Here is a 20,862-nt window from a genome sequence, read left to right as displayed (position 1 = left end):
TAAATTGTAAAAACTTTATTAGCAAAGAAAAGCGCATATTCACACAAGCAAACAGGCTCGTGTCTGTATCGTGCTGAAAGCTGCTCAGATGTGATTGTAAGGCATGAATCTTAAACACAAACATCGCTAACATAAATACAATTGCTTGTCAATGTTTTTCTTCAAATGGAAAAATATGTTATTTAAAACAAAGTCACACTTTTTAGTCCCAGCGATTCAACAATGCTACAGAACTCTCAAAAGGAAAATGTGTGCCGTGACGACAAACTGAAAGAGTTGTGTTACATTTTCAGAAATGAGATCAGGTCACATTTGATGGCTTTTGAAGTGAAGCTACACTGGAACTAAAAACTGAAGGAAGGTTCACATTGTAAAACTATTTCACATTATTGAATCAGGAAAGGAGCTGCATGGATTGTGGCTCAAAAACTCAGTGACATTGAATAACTGGGAAATTTAATTCCCGTAAAAAAATGCCCAAAACAGAAATAGACCTGTAATTTGGATTATACACATTTGAAGGATTCATAAACTACGAGGACGGTTTCTTTCAGTGGAAAACAAGTTTTTCCTAAACGTACGAGCTACAACATAAGAGGGCATTTTCTGCTCACAAAAATAAATATTTTCAAGTCAACTTTTATTTTCTGTCTTGCAAGATAGGGGTTCATCCTGAGTTACTAAATTTCACATGTCAAATATGAGAAGAAGCACACGAGTAAATGTCAAGGAAACACAAAAAGCAACTTTTTAAAGCACAAACTAGTGATTTGGTTTTTGAGGACTCTTCAAAAGATGTCAGTTAGTTACAGAGTGGTATTGTATAAAAACTATTTCCATGGCAAACCACACAAAAATACATACAGTATATATATAGTTGTGTACACACATATATATACATATATATATATACACACACACACGCACACACCACACATTTGCACAACAAAAACATACACAAAGAAAACTGGAAATAGCCCTGTTGTCATCTTGCATCACCTTTGAAGTGATCGGTTGTTTCTTTTCCACATCTGCACCTTTAACATTTTAAGACAATACAACAGAGACTTTGTCCCATCTGTCAGCATTCATCCTGAGGAACAGAGGCACATTCTATACGCATTAATGGCCTGTGGTGCTCTAATACTGAAGAATAGATACGGAGCAGAGGGCTTCATCAGGACCTGTAGTCTGGAGAATACAGACGCGACCTGGGGCTGCCTTTTGGGTCGATCCTGGGTATCGTGTGGTTGAAGGAATTAGGCAAGTTTAAACCTGAAAGAAAAAAAAAAGAGCCAAAATATTATACAAATTCAGGAAAGAATCCACAGTGAAACGAAGCCGTCATTTTGTGAGAGAAAATATTATAAACAAGAAATAAGTGTTGCGGTTCGATTGCTAGAAGGCAATTTCAACAAACAGGTAATCCAAAGTGCTTTGCAAAATCTAAATGCGATAAAAGGCAAAAGATAAAAATCATTAAGATCAAAAGAGGTAAACAGTAAAACAGAATAATAAAAATACAAGAGTAAAAGTTGCAGTGCCGTGTAAGAAATGAGCAATCATTTGAATTAATAAAAGGCTGCAGCAAACAGAACAGTCGTCAGCGTTGATGTATAAGAACGGAGTTGCAGCACACCTGCAAGTTTGTTCTTGACATGCGGAGCATAAAATCTGAACGCTACCTCACAATGTTTAGTTTTGAGTCTGAAGATGGAAAGCAGACCTGTCACAGATAACTTGAGGGGTCTGGATGGTTTATAATGCAGTGGCAGATCGATAATGTATTTTGGCCGTAAACCATTCAGTGCTCTATAAACTAACAGCAGTATTTTGACATCAATTATTTGACAGACAGGAAGCCAGTGTATAAAGTTGAGAACTGGAGTGATATAATCCATTTTTTTTCCTCTTAGTGAGGACTCGAGCTGTGTCCTTCATCAGCTGTAGTCGTAGACATGCTATTATAGCCGTCTCATTGACTGTAGATAAACACATGGACAAGTTTTTCCAAATCCTGCTGAGCTATAAATCCTTCAATCTTTGATATGTTCTTAGGTGACAATAGGATGACTTTGTAAATATCTTTATGTGGCTATTAAAATTCAGGTCTGATTCCATGACTAGACCTAGATTTATAACTTGATTTTTAGCTAAAAAGATTTAGCCAAGCGCTGACTTTTAATCGTTCTTCCTTGCCTCTAAAACCAATAACTTCAGTTTTATATCTGTTTAATTGAAGAAGATTTGTTCAATCCCCTCACTCAGTTTCTGTGGGATCATAGTCCCCTGGTGATATGGTTATGCAAATGTGTGTGTCTTCTGCATAATTATGGTAACAATTTTGTTGTTTTCCAGAATCTGAACTAGAGGGTGCAAATAGATGTTGAACAGAAGAGGACCCACAATTGAGCCTTGGGGAACTCCGCATGTCATTTTTCTCCACACAGATTTGTAACAGATATTGTTACCAATACCTACAGACACAAGGCATTCCCTGACCTCTTATGTAGGAGTTATAACAGCTAAGTACCAAGTCCCACACAGTTTACCAGTCAGTCTAGTAATATGTAACAATAGAAATTATAGTATACAAATATGGTATAATTCAATTATATTATGCAAATACCACTTGGTTTAAAAGTCTCAATAACCCGCTTAATTTGACTCGGTAACAAGTATGAATATCTCCCAAACATACTGTAGCAGTCAGAGCACGGGATTTTAAAATGTGACACCAACACTGCAGCAGCTTCCTTCATGATAAATGAGCCATGGTACACTGACACAATACTTTTTGCCCGGTTTTACATCTGAATGATCTTTAATTCATGATGGGTTAGATAGCAATTCTTCAGCATATCTATTCTGATTGCAGAATGTTTTCCTGGATACTGTCAGACACCTCATCTGCCGCTTGTAATTGATTTTCTGTTGAGGTTTAAAGCCTTGTTGTTTTTACAATTTAAAAATGTATTTTTGCTCGATTCAAGATTCAAAGCCATAGAGTATCAAAACAGACTGCCATTTAATGGTATGACTGCTCTGAATGCATGTCTTGTACTTAATTCATAAGTAACTGTGTGGGAGTCACATTGACACTGTCCTACCTGTGATGGGTGGTGGTGTCCTCTGGTAGAAAGCAGGGTGATAACTTTGTTCCCTTGGAGAGAACACAGTGTGGAAGACTGCAGAGGAAGAAATACAATTAATAACATACCATCAGAGTGTTTAGGGAGCTTAGCATAAAAAAAAACAAAAAACCTCCTGGAAGTCACAAAAATGGTATCATTATAACATTAGTGTTAAACTCAGGCCACCACTGATGAACATAAACCAAGTTACAGGAACACTTCATGTTAAAGGAGTTTGTTAATTCCATCTGTCATGAAGGACAAGCTGATGCAGCAGTATACTGAAATTCTTCAAATATGAGTAAAAACCAGACACAGATCATAAGTATTTGGACAGACATTGAATTTCAAATAAAATAATGGACACTACATTAAAAGGTGCCAAGTCTGAGCTTTAAGTTTATTTATTTAGGTTATGTCATTATTGAAAGAACTTTGTGTGAGATGCAAGCCTTTTTTTCTTTTTAAATTGCAGTTATTCAAAAGTAACTGGACACTAGGCTATTAAATGTTGTTTGAGCAGTGTGTTGTTTCAGTATCATTTATATGCACACAAAAAAACAACCCTCAGAAATGGCTAATGAGACTTGCACAGTGAAGATGAGTCCTTTTTATGACTGCACAGAAAGTAAAGAGCGCTCTCCGAGACGTAGGCAAGCCCGTTTCCTTGTCAATGATCAAGAGGAGACTTTTCGTCCATAATAATTTCAGGGTTCACCACAAGATGCAAACCCCTAAAAACCGAGTGGACAGGTCGAAGTTTGTAGAAACATACAAGAAAAAAAGTAGAGCTCTTGAGAAAGGTTCAACAACAAACCTCTATCAAAATGTTGGAAAGAGGGAAATGTGGAGAAGAAAAGGAGCGGCTCGTGACTCAAAGCACTGCCTCATCTGTCAAACATGGTGGCGCTTCGGTTAGCTGCCAATGGAACTGGCACGGTGGCATTTATTGATGATTTCACTGCTGACAGAAGCAAGAGGACGACTGCAGAGGTAAACAGAAGCATTCTGTTTGCCCAGATTCAGCCAAATGCATCAGAACTTATTGGACATTTCATCCTTCAGCAGGACAACCGTCCCAAACAGGTGGCCAAAGCAACCGAAGATGATGAATAGGTGGGATACACTCGAGTGGCGGAATCAATCATTTGATCTCATTCCAAGGCAGCATGTATTCAACTTGATGAAGACCCGACCATAGTCAGAGACTCCACAACAAGCAAGAGCTGAGGGTGACCTGGAAGAACATCATCTGGCAGTTACTGACTGCAAAAAATGATCCCCTAAATATTAAACAAAAGGATTTTGTTACATGTCTATCTGTCCACTTATGTTTGATAAATTCTGTTGTACGGATCTTTTGCAAGGACTTTAATGTGTAAAGTGCCTTGAGATAATGTGTGTTGTGATTTAGCGTAGTATAAATAATATATAATTTCTTGGATTTGAATAGAACCCCTCATCTCTGGGTAATATGCATTTAATAACTTAGTAAATTCGAAAACATGGCACGTTCTGTCCAAATATTAATGGTCTGGATTGTAAAGAACTACTTTCCCTACAGCCCTGCCCACTCTAATTGCAGAAAACAAATATCGAATAGGAATGACATGACGAAACTGAAAACGTTTTCCGTCGCATAAATGCCATCATACAAAACAACCCTTTATTTGTTATTACAGTTCGTCCAACTACCTCATAAGAGCATAGCAATCCAGACAGAAATGAGGTGACCCACCAATGATGATGATAGCTGTACCAGCCAGCAGAGCGAACAGGGTGCAGAACATCATCTGGTAGCAGTTTATGAAGCTGTGCAGGGAGTAGCCCCCCTCCATGATACCAACTGGAGGAGCAGCTGCTGAGAGAGAGTGGTGGACAAGATAACAGCCTGTCAAAACCTTTTGTGAGCGCTGAGAACATACGACACGCAAATAAATATTAGCTTTGGCAGAGAAGGATAATGATGCTTGTTGCTGCGGTGGTGGTGTCTGACATCTGACTGGAACTCTGCCTTGTCAGTATTCCCGTGCAACAGGTTATTATATACTTTTTTTCCCTCACGTTTAAACAAATGTTCTCATCTTAAATAAAAAGTGACAGCCCCGCCCCTTGTTTGTCCTGAAATTAGATTAATTTTGTTCTGAACTTTTTTGGGGGAAAGGTGACAGCCATGTTTCCTTTACTGCGACCCTGCACATACAATACACTTAAAGCAAGATGACTTTGTGGATTGAGGGTCAGCGACTTGACATATACACTGAAATGACATCTGACCTTGCATGGCAGCGCTGGGATCAGCAACGTGAATCAAATTGACTGGGATGACGACTGTCTGGCCGGTGGAAGGGCTGCTTATGGAAACAGACGCGGAGACTGCTGCCCGAGGGTCCACAGCTGTGACAGCGTACTTTGAGAAACTGGGGAAGTCATGATGTACCTCTTTCTCTTGGACAGCAATGTTGGGAGAGGTAGACACCACCTGAAAACATCAAGAAGTGTTGCATACATCTACATTACACATCAAAGCAAACAAATTTATTGAAAAAGTTTATGATAGTCAAAAAAGGAATAATGGCATGTTTTTGTGACATATTCTACTGTTTAAGCTGACCTCCATGTTGGACAGGGCCGAGATGGGGCCATAGACTGTGAGCTCAGCTGATGAGTGCAGGTTTGACAGCAGCAGCTCAGTCTGGTCTGAGTAGAGGCCTGGCTCTATGGGCAGCCGGGCGATGACCTGCTCCCCGGAGAAGGCGCTACCCTCCAGGCCTGCATTCACTAGCAGGTTGGTCATGGATATGCTGAGCACACGGGTCTGTTGGTCAGTCATGGGTTGCAAGGTCACAGAACAGATGTAGACGCCTGGGGCAGGAATGGACAGAGGTCAAAGGGATGGTTACACATACAATTATTTATGTGGGCATTTTGGACAACAACTTCCCCCTCAGTTCTAACCTCTCAATATTCTCGGGAAGGGTCATTTTACAATCACAGCCTTGTTCCGGCCTTGTACACACACAGTTGATTCCATCAGGGATAAGCCAATAACTGGGGTAAAGTCCCAAACCCCAAACCCAATTAGACCACAGCTTTCAAGCAACAGGGAGTATACTCAGTTCAATACATCACCTCGACACCGTTTATAGTCACTGCTAAATTCATTCCAAGGGCAAAGCATGTATTGATTACAACCTTGTAAATAGTATTTGGCAGCCCTGCGTGAAGAGCATACACATAAACACTGTGGCCAGGATATATTTAGAGGTACTTTTATTTTTATAAAATGATGTAAATGCCAAAATATGGACACTGAAGAGAGAAGAATGTAGAGCGACAACCGCATTTAATAAATACATTTAACCACCACTTTTAAGGTAGAGTAAATCCAAACAGAAGGAGAGTCCCAACACCCAAATTGAGTTGCATTAGTTATCTAAATCAAGGTTACATTAAGTAATGGTTGTAAACAACAAGTAAATTATGTATGATGGATATAAATATGATGAAATAATTCAATACTGTTGAAACCCTCACAGTCTGTATGCAGTAACTATAGACTCCCTGCCTCTCTGACAGTGAACCTTGATCTCTGGCCTGGGTTCAGATGAGCCTTACCGATGCTGGATTCAAAGCTGGTGTGTGTTTTGAAGACATCATTAGCAGGGAAGTCAACAGTGTCAGTGGTGAAGCCGAGTTGGCAGCTCACAGACTTCTCAGGCTCCAGCTGTGAAATAGCTTTAGTCTGGGCAGAGGAGCAGGTTCCTGCAGGGTAGAGCAGAAAAGAATAAAAAATAGAAAACTTTGTATCTATTTATTAATCTTTAGTTTGGGACAAATGAGAATGGGCACACAGACAGTGATATAAAATGATTAGTTTTACATTTGGTAAAAATGCTTAATCGCTTTCTTGGAGAGAGTTGGACGATATAAATTATACATTTTTATAAATTATTTGTAAATATACAGTTAGGCTACAGTCAGGGAAGTCGGGAAAACAGGTGAAGCACCTGGCCTGGCTGTGTCCAAAGGTAAAAAAAAAAAAAAAAAAGAAGCTTCTCACAACATCCTCTAAAGCTAAAAAAAATTAGCGGGTTAAGACTTTGTTTAATCCGCACAAAATACAAAGAGTAAACATGACAATTGGCTGTTTTACAACTATTTCTTGGTACTGAGCAGTTGCCAGGCAACCAGTGGACACTCCAGAAAGTTAAAGGTTGGTCGCAAACAGAAAGAAATGAAAAAAAAACTAACTGTCAAATTGATGTTGTGGTTTTTGTACACCTTTAAACAAACATGACATAATGAGTTCATTGGTGGGCTTTCCAGGTGTTGGGCAGTTTCTGTTAATGGTGGACAGGCTCAGGTGAGTTCTTTCCCCCCATCTTTGTTTTCAGCTAAATAGTCTCATATAGCCCAGACCTATCTCCACTGTACTGTGCCAGCCTGGAAGAATGGTCAGGCTACACCCATTTATCATTCTGGTATAGGGGAAAAACCCTTCACTGAAACAGTCGTCCGATGGTAGATTCATACTACCATTCCGTATCGTGTCCATCAGACTATAAACTAACCGGCTGCAGGCTTTACATTTCCTATTCAGATGTTTACAGTAGCACGTTTTTCTCATTTAAATTCCAGAGAAAAAGCAAATAAGAATAAAACTATTCCTTTTACCGAGGCTTGAATAAAAACAAGTCAATTCATTACCTATGAGGTTGGTTCCTCTTTCTCTGGTACAAAGTTGAACCTTTGTCTCCTTGCCGTTCCTGACAGGTGTGGTCTGCGAGATCGCTGTCATCTTTGAAGGTGTTTCCACCACAACCTACAGCACCATCCAGAAAAAGGAGACAGCCAATGAATCCAAATACGATTCAGGTGTGCTTGGAATAATCACATTAGAATTTACATCCAAAGCTAATTGTTTACATCAATCACACCAGACTGTCGGTGAAACAAAACCAATTACAACACAGGTGAATGTAACATTACTGCTACTTGCATCAATGTCACCTCTCACACTGATAAAAAAAATAAAAATAACTATCTCTATTCAGTCTCTGGGTGAAAATGCCTGTCAATAATTTTCTATGAGATAAAAAAAATACACAACACAAAATCTCATCAACTCTTGCCATTCTAACAGGATATATTCATTAAAATGTTCCTGTTACATTTAACTCACGAGAAGGAAGAAGCTCCACTGGATAGAGAGAGAGCTAATTAATCCTTTCCACGCACCATCATGTCTCAACAGTGGCAATGTCACACACACATGCTCAAACTGTAGTCAACATGTCCCTGAAAGGTGATGATGGATACACTAATACACCTGTTACACTCGTATTTGTGTTGATGACATATAGCTGAAAGATTGATACGGTATGATAAACTAGCGGAGAAGATCAAAATCTCTGGAGATGCCGTTTGCATAATTAGAACACCCGGTCTGTAGCCACGACTACAAGATGTACCACTTGATGCTTTTATCATGCAGCCTGTCAGTGAAGTACTACAGCTGAGATAGCTGTCACTGCACGTAACATACCTCTCTGTAGGTTTTTAGAATGCCAGGTATCTCATAGTACACAGTAACCGTCCCAGAATCTCTGGCTACCGCCACACCAGTTGTAGGGTCCACTTGAAGAACACAATTTGCAGAGGAGCTCCAAGCACCATGACTTCCTGTAGAGGAGCCGAGAAAAGAAATGAAATCACCCTACAAAACTAAAACTGTTTATGATATGCAGAGTAAAAAAATATCGACTTCTCCACAGCCAAAAGGACCCTTAAAATTTAAATAGACTTAACATAAACAATACTTTTTTTTAAAAAGGAAATTCAATCAAAACTAGTGGAAGAAATGCTTCTCATCCCTCCTAAATAGAAGGCAGCAATAAATACAATAAATGAAACTGCATAAAGATTGCAGAGCCCACACAAAAGCAGATAACGTGACTCGACTTTCATCTTTCGAGTGCCAAATCCAAAGCCAACATTTTGTTAACTGTCCAAATGTTTTCCTTCTGTACTTTCAGTTCGCAACGTGCGCTGCTTAAACAACATGTAGATCTCTCACCGTCTGGGCTGCTTAACTGGACATGGAAGCAGACCACATCTCCCACCACCAGTGTTTCGGCCCCGTGCATTTGGATAGCATGCACGACAGGAAGTGGAACAAAGTCCGCCACGCCCATGTTTGCGTTGTCCCACACTGCAAGAAGGGTGAGACCCACATTGACAGTTCTCACTGTCAGAGTGTGGTTACCAGGTCCAAGTCCCACCTGCACAAGATCATCTCTGCAGGAAGTAACAGATGTACAAAGTCAATTATGGCATAATTAGTGAGTGGTACTGCTGAAGAAAACTTCCTATTTTAATTTTACAGGATGAGCACTAAATATTTATGAAGTGCAGTCGAAAAATTGGCCTCCAAGGCTTTTTTATTAATTTTAGAAAATAAGACTATTTTTAAAAAAAGACACAATTTTCTTAGTATTCTTAAAGAAGCTCTTTTAAATCTAAATGCATATTTTGAGAGCATAACATACACATCAATATAAATATCAAATTATTTTATTTCCTACACTACTCTATTAATGGCAACCTCCAAAACTGCGGTTCTGGTCAATTGAAGTAATGCAGACACTCCTCCGGTGTGAAGGTGACATTATGGCATAGTAGTAATGACACTGTACTAAGAGGGTACTATCTGCAGTGCACAATGAAATCCAGAAAAGTAGCGAGTCGAGTAGAGCCGGTAGTAGGTATTAAAAAAAAAGAGCGATATAAAACTACTGCGTCAGCCCAGCATTGAACCCCATCTGACCCTCTGCCAATCCCATTGGACCCCCCCCCCCCCCACACACACACACACCCTCCCCATCCTTTGCTTCCCCCGCACCTTCCATTGATTCTAATAAACTATTTTGCGTATATAAATGACTGAATGTTACTGAGGGGCTTGGTATACTAATAATTGGGCCAAAAGTGGAAAAACTTGCAGTACATGTCTTAGTTATGCGTTTAATTTTCTTCTGGACAAATTTTACATCCCATTTTATCCTACTTTTGGCTCCACAGCATCTGTTCTGAACAAATAAGGCCAAACTCTTCTGACCTGAGATGCCAGTACAATCAAATTGGCTACTTGGAGACTCATAGGATTTAATCACAGGCAGGTAATCGTAGTCCCAACACTATCAGCCCTTAACTACTGGTTTTGATACCTTTCCCCTAAAATTGTCTGTCAGCACCTGGAGAACAAGGTAATAGAATCAATTTATTGTGCAGACAGATGAGGGAGTCCCTCATGGAAGGTGCGGCAACGCTCGTCTCTCTGCCCACCACTACTATTAATTCAGCTAAATCACTCAGGTGGAAACAACTCCATGTGAAATGAGGTTGAAGGAACGGCCCAGTAAATGAATGATGTGAAGTCCTGATAGAGCCAGACACGAAACCTCACCATGAACTCAACTGCTGTGGTTGGACTGTACAGATTGCACACAGCGTGAACAACGAGGAGCGGTATGGTGTATCAGGGCAGTGGCTAAGTATAGAAATATTGTTAAGTGTTATGGATATACGCTATTGAGCCAAAACATCATGGCCACCATCTGCTACCATGCTGCTGATCCTTCCTGTGCAGCCAAACAACTCTGCAAGACCGTTAAATGTGCCCTGTGACAGCGAGAGCTTCGAGGCAGAACCGTTGAGTCCTATATGTTGCAATTTGGAGCTACAGTGGATCAGAAATGTTCCAGCACGTCCCCCAACACATCGTTTGGTTTGTCTGTCCTCAGATCACTCGTCACTGCTGACTGAGAGCACTCAACATGCCTTGTATCCTCGCCAAGGTTATTCGCTTCATTTGAGTGGTCATTATGTTTTGACACAGGGGTGTAACTTGTGTGGAATATAATTATAGACATGCACCATGTCAAATACATTCATATATATATATAAAAACAATACCGTGTCGAGAATCTGTGGCTGTAATTTCTACATAGCAGAGAAGAATGATGAACATATGAGAGGGTGAGCAATTTATGGGTTGACATGACTGGTCTGTCAGAATTTGAAATAGTGGGAGACATTAGCTCACACGAGGGTGGGTGAGGTTGCACAAACAGATCACTCAAAGAGAGGCCTTGGTTCTCTCTGTATAAAAAATGCCCCCCAACAGCAGGATAATAGCCTTTCAACCTTGGGGTATTAACCAAACAGAACAACATATCCTCCTTCCTCTACTTGTCCAGAAGTCATGTTTCACTCCTTGAGTCACATAGTTTATGAGTGTATATCAGTAGAGGACAGAAACCCTTGACACATAATGAGAAGTGCCAAAGCACCTATAGGTTGTACGGTGACTGACCTGTTTGTGGAAAATGTGAGGTGGGAGTTGGAGCTGTGCAGGGTCTCTCCAGTGCTGGCATGAAAGTGGACAGTAAAGGTGAGTGTTGTTCCCAGGGGGAAGGCTTTCAGGTTCTCTCTGGAGTGCGTGTAGATCACGGTGCTTGTACTGAAGTGCACATAGGACACCGGCAGCACCTGAGGAAGAAAGGGCAGAAGTAATGTCACTATCAGTAACAGCAGAGACAATATCAGATGACATTTCAAGGGCCAGCGGTACTAAAAATGACCCTCTAGTGGACCAAAATAGGCAACTCATGGTTCAGCATGACATGTGATACATGGTTTCTTTTTGATATAATGGTGATTTATTTTTTTATATAAAGATCTATAACAGCAGAGTATCCTTACAATACTAGTTAGGACCTAATGAACACAAATTTCAAACTGCAAAGCTTCCACAGTAAAAACGTAAAAAGAGAAAAAGAAAAACAAGCCGTACTGTATCTTTAAAAAGAAAAAAAAAGTCCAGATAAGAGGACCTCCTATTTTGAGATCAATTGCTTGAGCTAAAATTCTTCTAACTTCTGTGTTGTATATCACTGATACAACTCAGTGTATTGCAATCCATAATGCATAATGTCATATTTTTTGGAAGTTAAAAATTGCTGTACTCTGATTTACTGTTGAACTTATATCAAGTTGAGCAATTTGGAATGCGAAACATCTGCAACTATCAGCAGTCAGACAGCTGCACGAGGCCAGAATTTGGATTTCATCTTCAATATCCAGAGGATACTGCTTTTGAAACCTACAATCTCAAACAATTGAACTGACCTTCACAGCAAGGATGAGAGTTTGATTGACACCAAAGGTCTCTTGCGAGGTGATCAGAAGAGAAGATATGCCAGTGAGAGAGCCAGAGGAGAGGAAGCCCTTATCATCCACTTGAGCAGTAACAATCTGGTCAGGACAATCCAGCATCCGGTAGGAGAGTGTCCCCACACCATCTCTGTTAGCCAATCACATAAAGTTTCTCAGTTACATAACAGGGTTCTTTTCAATGCGCGTGCATTTAGAGTAGACAAAACCCACTGGACAGGCACATGCAACTCACCTGTTTGTCTGGAGTTTGAGGGCTGAGTTTGGAGCCATCAGTAACTCATCAGCCTTGATTTCAGGATTATGCATGTGCAGCTTGTCATAGACCTTGATCAAAGCAAAACGTTGAAACTCCAATTATTTGAGGGGTTTAATCATTCTTTGATGTTTCTGCACCAGTGACATGTCATAGTTTAATAATGTTTGAAGCTAGATGCATTCAGCTCCAACTAATCTGCAGTGTTATCGCTTCACAAAGTTAACAACTCCAGATTTTCCAAAGCTCAGCAGTTTCAGTGCTCTTCTGCCTTAAATGCCAGCGTTCCCCATTATGAAGCAGCAGGGGGACATGGTCACAATAAGCAAAGTAGTCCATAAAAGGGGACTTAATAAAACATCTTCATAAAATATATTTATGATACTGTTGATCAGGACACAAAGATACAATGTTCACAAGCAGTGTTTTTCCTGGTGTATCTCCACAAAGAGGGCCGTACCTGGATCTGGATCTCATCTCTGAGCTCCTGCAGATCCCCCATAAGCTGCCCAGCTTTGGGGTCAGTTACTCTGAGCACCACCTTCAACCCTGTCCGCCCTCTCGTTCTTCCAGTCACCCTCATCCCAAAGTTGTGCTCTGACTGAAGCTCCACGTTAGCCTGCATAAGACAGGGACCATTATGAGAATGGCAAAAATAGCAGCGGCAAATCAAATAAAGAGGCAACAGTGATGAGGAAGCAGGGACAAGGCAGAGGCTGACAGGGAAGCAGAGACAAGACAGATGCTGTTGTTAAAAAAAAAAATTCATACTGTAATGGAGGAACAGCATATCTAAGTCAATCTGATAAAAGGAACAAAGACGAACAGGAGCCAAAAATATAAAGTGCTCAGTTGCAGAAATTGCATGTGATGTCAAATGCAAGAGCACAAATCCTGAGTGCAGCGTTACCTCAGTGTGTCTTGGCTGGACATCCAGGATGTCTCTCTTGGTGGTGGACCATTGGAAGGTGAGACCAGGTACAGCACTGCCAAAAGAGAAGGGCGTTTGACTGTTGGTCAGACCCATCACGTACACAGGCATCTGGAAAGGAGAGAAGATGAATAAAGCAATTGGAGAGTGAAATATAAACCATAAAGAGTGTGGACATAAAATGTATATTATATAATACTTTTCAGTTAAATGAACTACCATCGCAAATAGTAATCAGTGATTAAAGCAAAAACAGCGGAATCATATTCCCCCATTTATAGAATGTAAAACAAGTTACAGAGGAGGCCCCCACATCCAGAGGAACCACACCAGCTTATTACAGTGGCCCCTTTATTTCTGCAGTTCTGCATTGCTTGTTGCTTCCTATAGGTTTTGTGTAAAAAATGCAAAGGCAATTAAGAAAAAGGTTTTGTACAAGCCCTTCATGAATATCTGTGTTTGGGTCAATACCTGCACCACCTCTCTGGAAACCATTTGCTAGAAATCTGTCATAGCATCGGAGAACTTAAATCCCGGAGTAGTGCTTAAATTCTGAGTCTGTTATATATAATGTATTCCAAAACATTCATACCTGCGCTTCCGTCTTCAGTCTTGTAATAGGTGCTCTGATTCGAATGCCAGTCAAAACCACAACCTCGACTTCAACTTGATCCTGAGGAGAAAAGAGATTTAGCTCTTCACGTGTAAAAGCTAAGCGAGCAATACACTGGTAAACATAACAGATGTACATTTACCCGAGACACGACGACGAGCTTCCCAGTCTCTGCATCGACAGCTTGGACCAGTCCGGTCACAGTAACATTACCAACGGCAATACCCCCGATATGGCCCATGGCACTAACATATGCCACCTTCTCATCAGAAATAGAGAAAAGGATATTGGACTGCGGCTGAGGGCCACCCTCAGATGTGATCTATAAATGACACCAAGGATGAAAAGACAATGGAAAGTTTGACTAAAGAGAGGAACAAAAAATGTTTTGGGGGGGAAAAACTGAGTATCACTCTCACAAGTGATCTGAACCACACTGATAATTCAGTCAACAGCTTTCATCAGTGCTGCATCTGACAGTTATCTCAGCAATTATGTTTTTTATTTGAAACTACTCAAGATGATAAAAAATGGAAATCCAACACAAATAATGTGCAGTGCACATGTATTACTGATTTTAATGTTCTGCAATTAGGATGCTACTTGGAAAGATGGTTTCTAATTAAAATGTGAGATGAGGCAAAGCACAGGCAAGCTGGATGTTTAAACCAAGAGCAATTAGTCCAGAAGAGTTCTGGCAGAGAGCTCTGTTAGGAGATAAACTGAGGACCAGATGAACTTTATTGGCGAGATCAAGTGAGGCCAGCTGTTTCCAGACACAGCCTGAGCATTATTATTATTCCACGTACCTGCATCATTGCTCCGATTAACAGAGTCATTTTCCTTGGGATGAGTTTGAATGGTGGAAATACCTAGAAAGAAAATAAAGTTTTGGACCACATTTGCAAGAGTCAAAATTTGTCAACCATGATTTCATAAAAACACTCCATTATACCTCTATTTGCTGAGGTGTGGAAGCGATTTTTCTCCCATTTTTATCCACAACAACAGCTGACAGAGTGGTCTGACCGATAGAGACACCTTTCACCAGGAAAACAGCAGTGTCGGTCTCTTTGGACTCTGAAAATGGTCTGTAGAAGGCACATTCAGAAATTAACATGAAGCCTTGCATGATCTTACATTCTCAAACCTAAACAGAACATTTCGTGTGACTTACTTCAGAAAGACGATCGTAGAAGCTGCCTTGAGTTTAAGATTCATAAATTGGAAATAACTAGCTGGGAAGGGCTTCTTGTTATCATCCAAGACTCTGACATAAGCCCTCACAGATTTGCCAATCTCCACCTGTAATTGAGATTAATTATATCCGTCAACAGGGAAATAATAATTCTAGTTCACAGGAAGGGCAAACCTAATGATGCCAGTTCAGGACAGGCTGACTTTCATCAAAATTGGGAAGGAAAGAGCACTAAAGGACCACCATATTTAATGCACCCGAGGCATTTCAGGAATGTGTGATATTGATAATAGAGATTATCTAGTCAAGCACAGCCTGGACCCTAAAAGACGAAAGATTATGGGGCTGGAAACTCACCTTGTCAACCACTCTCACGTAAACCTCCAGGATGTCGGAGACGTGCACTGTGGCTTTGGCAGGTGCTGGAAAAGCCAGACAAAGGTCATGAACCATGACCCTCACCATGCCTGGATGGATGGGAGAAACCTGGGCACACACAGCAAATCAAAAATATTTTCTTTAGCAAAATCTCCATCTGAAACATTTCTGAGCACTGGTGCAATTAAATAGAAAAATAACTGTAGGGGTTTCTTGGAAATTATAAAATATGTTCTAATACATCAATTATGTATTGCACTGAATTAATTCCTCACAAACACAATCCAGATGTTCCTTCTTACCTGAGCTGTGCCTTGGCCCTCCTGGAATACCACCTCTGATATCCCTTTAACACTGGTGTTGACAAAAAAGTGCCCTGAGCCCTCTCGCAGGGCCAGGTTTGCCTACAAAACAAAATGCGGTCAATGCCTTGTGACAGTACTGAAAATGATTATATGACGAAAAAAAATGGCTCCACGATTCAGAAAAACTTAGTTCAATGTTGTTGTTTTTTGACAGATAGCTGGACGCGCATCAAAGAGGACCCCTGACCACACTTACTTTTTACAATCCTCTTACAAGGGTCACTAGCTGTTATTTAACCCCCACACCTGCCAAACACTGCTCCTACATTACCCAGGATTAAAACAGGAGGACCTGCTGAGCAAAGAGGGCAAGGGGTGCAAGTTTCCACTGTGTCTAGTGCAATTATTTAATAACATCTGACTTCATTCAGTAGTTACCGGTTAAATTAAATCCAATTTCATTGCTCCGCAAGGTTGAAAAGACTAAATAATATCCCCTATGATAAATTATCAAATTTAATTATATTTCTAAGTGGGAAAAAAGCCAATCCGTCAGTGTTCACACTTGTGATAATAAAGAGATTAGTGATGTGTGAGACCACAGCACCGATAACTCTGTCTTACCCGCACGTCTGGGTGGTTGTATATGGTCACTGTCTCAGGAGAAACCTTCACATCTTCAACCAACAGCAGCTCCAGAGTGGCTGAGACAGGGGTCAAAGGTTCATACTGTCCAGAGGAGGAAGATGAGTTCCAACGGAATTAGTGCAAATGGCTGCATATGTTACATGCAACACAAAGACACACCATGTTGGAAATGCCAGATGATAAAGACAAAATACGGTGTGAAAACTAAGTTGCAGCAACAGATTAAAAGGAAACAACAGAAGAAGATTAAATCTATGCAAATAGCCCAAGCAAGTGGTTACAAGCTCACTGGAAAACACCATCAATAAAAAGTTGCACCTCCACACTGACTACAAACCACACATTAATTTAAGATTCTAACATTTAAATTTAAATGAATTTAACATCTGTACCAGAGCTGATGTCTGTGTTGTCAAAAAACCTGATCAGATGAAGATCTGGCTGAGAGAAATATTAACATATGAAATGGGAATCTAACTAAGATGACTACTGATGTTCTGAATAATGTTTCATTCAGATGCTTCTCCTTTTTGAGAGGAAGTGCAAATCTGTCTGATGTGACTTAGAAGTTGAGCCACAGTTTTTACTTACTGCACTAGAAACTTTGGCTGCTTCCAGATGTGAAACCTGGTAACCCAGAGCCGTCACAGTAATGGCAGCAATGCCTGTCTGTTGATGGACAAGAACTGTCTGACGTCCTGTCACAGAAAAAAGGAAACAGAGTGATTATATGAACACCAGTCCAAAGCTTTGTAATTAATAAACTACAGAAGCAGAAAGTAAATATATTTTTTTCCACCTTTTACCTCATTGCTTTAAATCTAAGTCAACCACCCACACTCTCGTAAAAAAAAAACTAAATAAAATATCAATACAATCTTTTACCGTGGAGTTTCATCTGTTTGTTGCCATCCTCAAGCAGGTGAAGCTCCATGGGCATGGTGGGTTCGATACTGGCCAGTGACATTTTTGTTGATTCCCACACCATGCTCAGAGAGCTGAAGTTGTCAAACTTCCTTCCTTGTTGATCAAAAGCAGCCAAGTCCAAAATAGGGTTACGGTAATTTGAAACAGGCACCTAAAAAAAAAAAAGTATATAATGAGTTCATTTTTCAAACACTTTACTTCTATTACAGAAGAACCTTATCAGTCATTATCATCCTTAAGATAACTCTTAAAGCCAATAAACGTTACTTTAGAAATATCGGAGGTAATATCAGTGGGCCATATAAAGTAGTAGAATAAATACCTCTATAAAAAGAATATGTCTAAAGACAGAAAAGGAAAGATTGTCGACTCTTTTAAAAGGGACCACATACGCACCACTTGTTTGTTCTGCTGCAGCAGCGGGCAGGTCAGGTCCAGCTGTGGGCTGGTGTACACCGGGGCCAGGGTGAGGCGAGATGGAGGAGCACATACAAACTGGACTACCACTGGCTCCACAGCAGGATAAGGATTGGTCACACTGGCCTTGTTCCCCACCATTACCTCCAGCACCTGAAGAATACCATGAGGACAAAATACAACAGCTGTATTTCTGTAACTTTTCACAGTCATCGCAGTGATCAAGTAAGCACAGTCCTGTATAGAAAGGGATAACATAAATAACTATAGATATACATTTTAAAGCAATTGTATTAATTGCCGAGGCTCCAACCTGCTCTCCCAGGGCCCTGCAGGTCGCTCTGATCCAGTGCTGATTATAGTTGTGAGACGAGGGACTGGTCACAGTGAGGCTCAAGCTGGCTTCGTCCTCAGCTCTCAAATTGCAGAAGAACTTTGAGGGCTCTAAAACCCATGGCCTTGGCCCGCCCTCAAACAGCATGTCCTTCGATGATCCCAGAGTCACCAAAGCCACAGATACAGGGTCAATCGCCTGCCAAAATAACATGTTAGATGAAAGGTCATGCATTTACAGCAGGACACTTTCAGCGTTGAAATCCTATTAAAAAAAAGTCAACAGATTTTAGTGATCACATTGTAAAAAAAAAAGACAAAAAAAGGAAGTAAGTCTGAAAAATGTCAGGAAGGATATTTTGAAAGAAAAACTAAAAGATAATACATGTTACAAAAAAAAAAACCTGCATGCAATAAGAGCATGCATTCAATTATATATGCTTTGTCACTGTGGTGAAGAACTTGGCTGGGGAAATGCTAAGCTAAAATACCCAGTATTACACAGTGAGGAAACAAAACTGGGTCAACCTTTAGCTGCCAGGGCATAAGTGAAGAAACACTGTAAGAATGTCTGCAGTGGTTTGAAGAACCCTAACTACTCAATCCCGTGATAAACAATACACAGCCTAAAAAAAGGGGTGCATCAAACCACAAGTTACTGTACTGATAACTTGAATGTAACATGCAGGAAAACCACAGCGATTGTCAGCGGAGAAGATTTGGTCACCTCATCATTATACGTGTGATATTGTTCAAATTCAGCACTCTCACACAAAAGTCGAAGTCAGTTTCATTCTTACCAGAGCCCGTGCAGATAAAACAAATCAGTGTAGCGAATGTAAAATGCATAATCAAAATGCGCGGGAGAAAAACACGCGAAGGAGGAAATGTCAACACTTGCTGATCTTTTCCTTTCTGTCTTAACTGCAGGGGGAGACTGTGATTGTGAATGTGCGCGAGTCAATTTGTTCCCTTGAAAAATAACAGCGACTTGGTGTTTTGAGGCAAGTTGAAAGAATAAAAGGAAAACACACCAAAGACTTGATTTACACCCCCCCCCCCCGACACGCCACTTGACAGGAGTCATTCAAAGCAAGTGTGACATATACAATAGTATTTGTCACATACAAAACAAACAAACAATTATAAAATTATCCATAAGGAAATTAGCAGTTGGGCGCAATTTGTGCAAGTCTTGAGATATATCTACATATATATATATATATATATATATATATATACACACAAAAGAACCAAAATAATATGCCTCAAAGTTCACAGTGAGGAAAGTCCTGCAAGGACGAGACCTGTGGACTCACTCTGAGAGGAAGATAGGCAGCGACCGTGATCTTGGCACTGAGGTGAACGTTGCTATGAGTGTAGCTGACGGTGAGCACGGTGTAACCAGGAGCCAGGGCCTTGGCCTTGACTCCACTGCAGTGGTCCTGGCCTGGAACCAGCCTCCCTGCATCAGGAGAGGACAGCGTTGGAGACAATTCAAGATGACAATGTGCAAATGAATAACAGTTGTTCACAAAAGTGTACCCATTTGTCTTCCTATTGGAGACCACACTGGGATACAGAGAGATCTTATTATTTTTCCCAGCATATTTTTCTTATAACAAAACACTACAGATCTGGCAAACAGAGGCCCTTTTGAGGGATAAATGTTGTAATGATAATTTGAAATACATAAAAATTTAGCAATATTTCAGTGTTGGTAAGGATCGTTCCCATACTGTTCATCAAGAACAGTCAACTCACAGTGTTTCCACTGAATTTATTTAGGGCTCAAAGAGTTGAAAAATTTCCAACACTAGGTTTTCATAGGACATTGTACAAAAATGAACAATAGTTTAAGGTTCATTTACTTTTTACAACAACCACCAACAATGAAAACAAAGGCTGCTTCTATACACTGGACTGTATTCTAATGTGAACCTCAATTTTTTTATTTTCACTGCAACCTTACTAAATAAATAATAACTATGTTATACTTTCTCTCTCCAGTTGAACTACCATATACTGGCCAAAGTCCCATTAAATGAACATCAAGTGGTTAGTTACCTTTACTGATTACTATTCTTGCCGGAGTCCGTGAGTGAAAAGAGACACAATATGTGACGACTGGACCAGCTGCTACTCATTCGAATATTCTGTGAATTTTTCTTATCGTTTTTTTTGTTGTTGATAATTCGTTGCTTCACAGTATGACCCAATCCAAACACCAAGACTCACCGTCTAGCAGCTGGAAGATGCTGTGGTTCTCCTCCTCAACCAGCAGGTCAAAGTTGGAGCAGTCACTCAACATGACTCGCTCTTCCTCTGCATCCTCCAGTAGGCCGAAAATCCTGAGGGGCAGATCCAGAACCTGGCCCAGCCTCGCCTCTACTGGGGAAGGGGCAAAGTCCATGGCGACAGGTTCAACTACATACACCTGGTAGAAAACGGGATCAGAAAGATATTGAAGAGTGTTAGAAGGAGG

The 20,862-nt window shown here is 40.5% G+C and overlaps 1 protein-coding gene across 2 annotated transcripts in view; it reads right to left on the bottom strand.

The window, feature by feature from the left end:
- Positions 1-20,862, bottom strand: part of nup210 (nucleoporin 210) — a 28,077-nt gene continuing 7,215 nt past the window's right edge. The window contains exons 13-40 of one of the 2 annotated variants that reach the window (XM_069140676.1): positions 20,616-20,814; positions 19,697-19,842; positions 18,358-18,576; positions 18,024-18,197; positions 17,586-17,778; positions 17,292-17,398; positions 16,677-16,781; positions 16,050-16,151; positions 15,727-15,855; positions 15,349-15,476; positions 15,127-15,262; positions 14,981-15,043; positions 14,314-14,493; positions 14,151-14,231; positions 13,538-13,669; positions 13,088-13,246; positions 12,607-12,698; positions 12,327-12,501; positions 11,512-11,687; positions 9,214-9,434; positions 8,683-8,819; positions 7,845-7,959; positions 6,753-6,899; positions 5,749-5,999; positions 5,412-5,616; positions 4,873-4,995; positions 3,111-3,188; positions 1-1,275 (exon numbers count right to left, since the gene is read on the bottom strand). In XM_069140676.1, the coding sequence (XP_068996777.1) occupies positions 1,178-1,275; positions 3,111-3,188; positions 4,873-4,995; positions 5,412-5,616; positions 5,749-5,999; positions 6,753-6,899; positions 7,845-7,959; positions 8,683-8,819; positions 9,214-9,434; positions 11,512-11,687; positions 12,327-12,501; positions 12,607-12,698; positions 13,088-13,246; positions 13,538-13,669; positions 14,151-14,231; positions 14,314-14,493; positions 14,981-15,043; positions 15,127-15,262; positions 15,349-15,476; positions 15,727-15,855; positions 16,050-16,151; positions 16,677-16,781; positions 17,292-17,398; positions 17,586-17,778; positions 18,024-18,197; positions 18,358-18,576; positions 19,697-19,842; positions 20,616-20,814 (4,071 nt within the window). In that variant the 3' untranslated portion in view covers positions 1-1,177. The remainder of the gene's footprint in view (positions 1,276-3,110; positions 3,189-4,872; positions 4,996-5,411; positions 5,617-5,748; positions 6,000-6,752; positions 6,900-7,844; positions 7,960-8,682; positions 8,820-9,213; positions 9,435-11,511; positions 11,688-12,326; positions 12,502-12,606; positions 12,699-13,087; positions 13,247-13,537; positions 13,670-14,150; positions 14,232-14,313; positions 14,494-14,980; positions 15,044-15,126; positions 15,263-15,348; positions 15,477-15,726; positions 15,856-16,049; positions 16,152-16,676; positions 16,782-17,291; positions 17,399-17,585; positions 17,779-18,023; positions 18,198-18,357; positions 18,577-19,696; positions 19,843-20,615; positions 20,815-20,862) is intronic. The other variant, XM_069140679.1, reaches the window with a different exon arrangement.

This window comes from Embiotoca jacksoni, unplaced genomic scaffold (assembly GCF_022577435.1).
Source record: "Embiotoca jacksoni isolate LCO1_2020_lvr unplaced genomic scaffold, fEmbJac1.0.p SCAF_9, whole genome shotgun sequence".
NCBI classification, from domain to species: Eukaryota; Metazoa; Chordata; class Actinopteri; family Embiotocidae; genus Embiotoca; species Embiotoca jacksoni.
This window is presented reverse-complemented; position numbering and strand designations above follow the sequence as displayed.